Here is a 4,364-nt window from a genome sequence, read left to right as displayed (position 1 = left end):
TTGGCGACCTGCACACAGCAGGGGGTTGGAACTGGATGAGCATCGTGGGCCTTCGCAACCCAGGCCATTCTATGGTGCTGTGATTTCCCAGAGCTGCTGCTGTGCTCCTCCCTGCTGCCCACCTGCTGCTGGCCCTGAGCACAGAGCTTGGGGCTGAGACACAGAGCTCAGGAGGGCCTCAGCTCTGCTGCTCTCAACAGATGTTTACCATCTTAACAACACCAAAAGGCAGAGGGTCCACCTGCTCCACACCCCCAGTGCCCCCCGACATGGTGGCAGGACGTGGCCAGGAGCTGCCCCCTGTGCCCATCCCACACCCAGCTGAGCAGGGGAGGACTTTGTCCAGACCTCCACTTCTCTCCGCCCCCAACCTCATTGCACCCACCCTCCCTGCAGTGCACACATTGCAGTCTGGCCGCCCTCATTCCTGTCCTCCACACTGCCCCATGCACCCACGCTGCAGGGACACAAACCCACACTGTAAGGTTTGCCCCTCGGTGGGGCTCACACCCCAGGAGACCCCCCCGGTGCCTTTCCATCGGACTCTGGTCCCTTTCCATCTCTTCTCTCCAGAGTTTGCTCACTCCTTGCATGCGGATAAATGACTCTCTTAAACCCCATTCCCATTCCTGCAGCTCCAGTGCCTTCCCCTGCCCCAAGCCCCTGGCTTTGCTCCCTTTCCAGCCTCGTGAAGTAAAGGCTTTACCCGTGGGTAAAGGCTGCTCACAAAGGGAGCCCCAGGGCTGCTGGGGATGCTGCATCCCCACCATGGTGCAGCTCAGCAGCCCCCAGGCCACAGTCACTGGGTGCGTGCCTCCTCCCAGACCCCTCCACCCCTCACCTGTGCAGCTCCCGTGGTGCACGATGACCCTCTGGATCTCATTATAGTCCCCGACGTACTCAGAGGGGTCGCCCAGGCTGGTGCCCGGCAGCTCTCGGGGAGGGGACACGGAGCCATAGGGGCTCTCGCAGGCAGCCTCTTCATCTGGGCTCTGGAAGCTGCCCTCCGATTGCCCTGACATGCCGTGCAGCTCTGGGTTCTCAGGGCTGTCCTCTGGAAGCAGCTCCTCTGTTTTGATCACGACTCTGATTCCGGCTGCAGCGAGGAGAGATGCACACCAGCAGTCATCCCCAGGGGTCCCAGCAGCCCCTGGCTGCTTCCCACAGGGCTGTCCCCGCTGCTGTGCCCACCCGGGTGCATGGTGTGCCCCTGCCCCTCGCTCAGTCCCGCTGTGAACACTGCACGCAGTGCTCCTGAATCACCCCACTGGCTCTGAGCACTCTTTGCCCGCTGCCCAGCACCCTCAGCCAGCACAAACCCCAGGCTGGGGAACTGTAGGGGATTTTCTCATTTAACATCGAGTTTTTCCAGACCAAGAATGCAGGGAGAAGGTGAGAGTGGCACAACCCAGGACACCTCCCAGGCTCACCACCTCCCGGATGTCCCCCTCCCAGCAGATCTGTCCTGCAATGGGCACAGGCAGAGCGGCTTGTGGAAGGCTGTGGCTCCCTCAGATGGCTGCAGCGGGAGCTGAGCTGCCTCTCCTTTCCCCCCACACTGCCCAAGGACGTGCTCTGACTGCAACGCTCCCCACACTGACGGCTCCCCGACTCCGGGCTCTGCTTGCCCTGCTTAATGTGCCGTGCCATACCTGGACGTCAAATCACTCAGCAGCCAAACCTTTCCTCCTCCTGATCATCTCTGCCACAGCTCCCAGTAACAAAGCCCTGAGTGCGGCCCCGTCCTGCCATGGTGGGGTGGGTGGGCTCCAGCCCCCTCCACGGCCGCCTCACCTGCGGTGGCATCGCTCATCATCTCGCTCTCCTCCAAGTCCTGCTCATTCCTGACCCGTGGTTCCTCTCCCTGCTCGATCTGGGACAAAACACCAGGTTTGGAAATTGCATAGTCTGTTGAGAGACAGAGGGATGGAGGGGGGGTTACTAGAGAGGGATGCAGAAATTCCCCATTTCCCGGCTTTCCTCAAACCCAAAAAGTTTTACCTCTGGCCCCAGAGCGGGGGCTTCTTACAGCTCCAACACACAAAGCCCCGAAAGATCACAGCTAACACTGTGTTGGGCTACTTGGTTTTCCCCCGGGCCAGCACCGGCAGCAGACCCAGAAGGTGGGGGGAAGCCCTTGGAACAACTGCAGGGTGGGCAACAGCTCAGGGGAGCCTCTGTGGGACAGTGCCCAGAACAAAGCGGGCATTTCAGGAGGGGTGACCCTACACAGCCCATCCAGCAACAGAGCAGGACTGGAAACCTCCTCCTGTGTTTAAGTCTCCTTTTAAAATGGGACGTCTGGGTCATTCTGGTAGGTGTAGAGGATGCCCAGAACCTCCAGCACAGGTTGGGAAGCAGCGCCTGGATTTACCCAGTGAGATCAGCGACTCGTAGTTCCCCTTCATCACATTCTTGTACAGCTCCTTCTGCCACTCCTCCAGCTTCTCCCATTCCTTGTCGTTGAAATAGACGGACACGTCGTCAAACGTCACCGGCACCTGCAATCACAAACACCTGCTCAGACAAACTGGAGATAAAACCAGGCACTACAGCCGGACCTCATCCCTGCTGATGAGCTGACGTAAGGCCAGATTCAATTACCCCAAAACTCCAGGGAAAGCTCACCCCGGGCCCCGAGGAATCATCAGTTATTGTTTGCAAATCGTCCAGCAGCGGACGGCAGTTTCTAAGGCTGTTTGCTGAGCTATAATTTCTGCAGATAAATTCAGAGCTCTGGGAGAGGAGCACCTTGCTGGCTCTGCCTCCTGATCGCTGCACACTCAGGTCGGGGTGCAAACACTCAATTTTCCAGTCCCAAAGGCAAACTTTCCCTTTGGTGGAATGGTCACATCGTGCAAAGAGCAGATGAATGAATATTCATGGCAGGCGCCTTTTGTTGTTTTGGAGCCCAGGCTGTGTGGGCAGGCACTGCCCTCCTGCAGCTCTCCATCGTGTGCTCCTTCCCTGGGTACCAGCATCACCCATCGCTGGGGATCCAGAACCAAACAGTGCCCAACAAAGCTGGAAATCCAGCACCATACAGTGCCAAACAGAGCTGGGATCCAGCACCACACTGTGCCAAATAGAGCCATGGATCCAGCACCAAACAATACCAAACAGAGCTGGGGATCCAGCACCACACTGTGAGAGCTGGGGATCCAGCATCATATGGTGCCAAGCAGAGCTGTAGATCCAGCACCAAACAGTGGATTATGAGAGCGCTGCCAAATCTCCACGGTTCCTTGGTTCAGACTCCAATTGTGCTGAGGAATAAATGGCTGCAGCACAGCTGTGTGAGCTGGAGACGAAACCTCCTCCCTCAATTCCACCTTAGTTCTAAGGATCTCCCATCAGAGGGTACCAAGAAGCTCCCCGGTCCCAACAGGGAGCAGCTCCGCTCACAGCCGTCCTCCCCATCTCTGTCCCACCCCAAGGAGGACTCGGGGCAGCAGCTCCCTGCCCTCATCACAACCCGGGCCCCGTTACCTTGGGGACCTCTCCCTTCCTGCCGGGGGGCAGCCGCAGGATCCAGAAGTTCCTGTTCTTCAGCAGGTTCTCCATGTTCTCCAGGCGCCGCTGCAGCAGCCCGTACTCCTGGATGAGGGTGCCCAGGGCCGCACATTTGCTCTCCAGCTGGTTGCCCAGCTCCGTCGCCGTTTTCTCACAATCGATCAGCTTCTTCTCGGCCACCCCGGTGCGGCCCTCCAGGTCCAGCAGCCGGGTGGCATGGGAGTCCACCTTCCTCTCCACCGCCTGCACGGCCGTCACCACGGTCAGGGACAGCTCTGCTGTCTGTGTCTCGCGCTCGGAGGTGCGCTCGGGGCCGGCACGCGGCTGGAAGGGTGAGGGGCAGCGCGGCCGCATCCCCAGCTCCGGAACCTGCAGGGATGGGGTGTGGGTGTCAGCAGGATGGCTGCAACCCTGGGGACGTACCCGGCCATACCCCATAGGCTGGGAACGGCCCTGAGAGAGTCTGAGGAACGCCTGGGCTGGGGGGCACCCAAAGGTTGGGGACGCTCAGGTGGGGATCTCAATAGGATGCGAACACCGAGGGTTGGGGAATCCCATGGGGTGAGGGCAGCCATCGTCCGGGAACCCCAAAAGGCTGGGGATTCCTTGGGCTGGGGACCCCCAGAGGTTGGGGGCACTCAAAGGATGGAGATATCGGCAGGTTGGGGACCTCCACGGCCCGGGGCCGACCCACCCTTACTGCGGAGGGGCCGTCCCCGCATCCCCGCACACTGCTCGCATCGAGCTGCCCGCAGTCCCGCGGGACGGGCAGGGGGACGAAGGTGACGGTGGGGCAAACAGGGGCGGGAAGGGACGGCCGAGCCCCGTCGCCATGGGGACAAAGAGGGGAC

At 60.3% G+C, this 4,364-nt stretch overlaps 2 protein-coding genes across 2 annotated transcripts in view; both read right to left on the bottom strand.

The window, feature by feature from the left end:
* The window catches only part of LOC100546195 (zinc finger protein 777-like), a 12,606-nt gene extending 8,429 nt beyond the window's left edge, over positions 1–4,177 (bottom strand). The window contains exons 1-4 of the mRNA XM_019616166.2: positions 3,490–4,177; positions 2,375–2,501; positions 1,795–1,908; positions 218–1,096 (exon numbers count right to left, since the gene is read on the bottom strand). Coding sequence (XP_019471711.2) covers positions 218–1,096; positions 1,795–1,908; positions 2,375–2,501; positions 3,490–3,951 — 1,582 coding nt within the window. The 5' untranslated portion in view covers positions 3,952–4,177. The remainder of the gene's footprint in view (positions 1–217; positions 1,097–1,794; positions 1,909–2,374; positions 2,502–3,489) is intronic.
* The window catches only part of MAP4 (microtubule associated protein 4), a 241,347-nt gene that overhangs the window by 165,242 nt on the left and 71,741 nt on the right, over positions 1–4,364 (bottom strand).

The sequence above is a fragment of the Meleagris gallopavo genome, chromosome 6 (genome assembly GCF_000146605.3).
Source record: "Meleagris gallopavo isolate NT-WF06-2002-E0010 breed Aviagen turkey brand Nicholas breeding stock chromosome 6, Turkey_5.1, whole genome shotgun sequence".
Taxonomy (NCBI): domain Eukaryota; kingdom Metazoa; phylum Chordata; class Aves; order Galliformes; family Phasianidae; genus Meleagris; species Meleagris gallopavo.
This window is presented reverse-complemented; position numbering and strand designations above follow the sequence as displayed.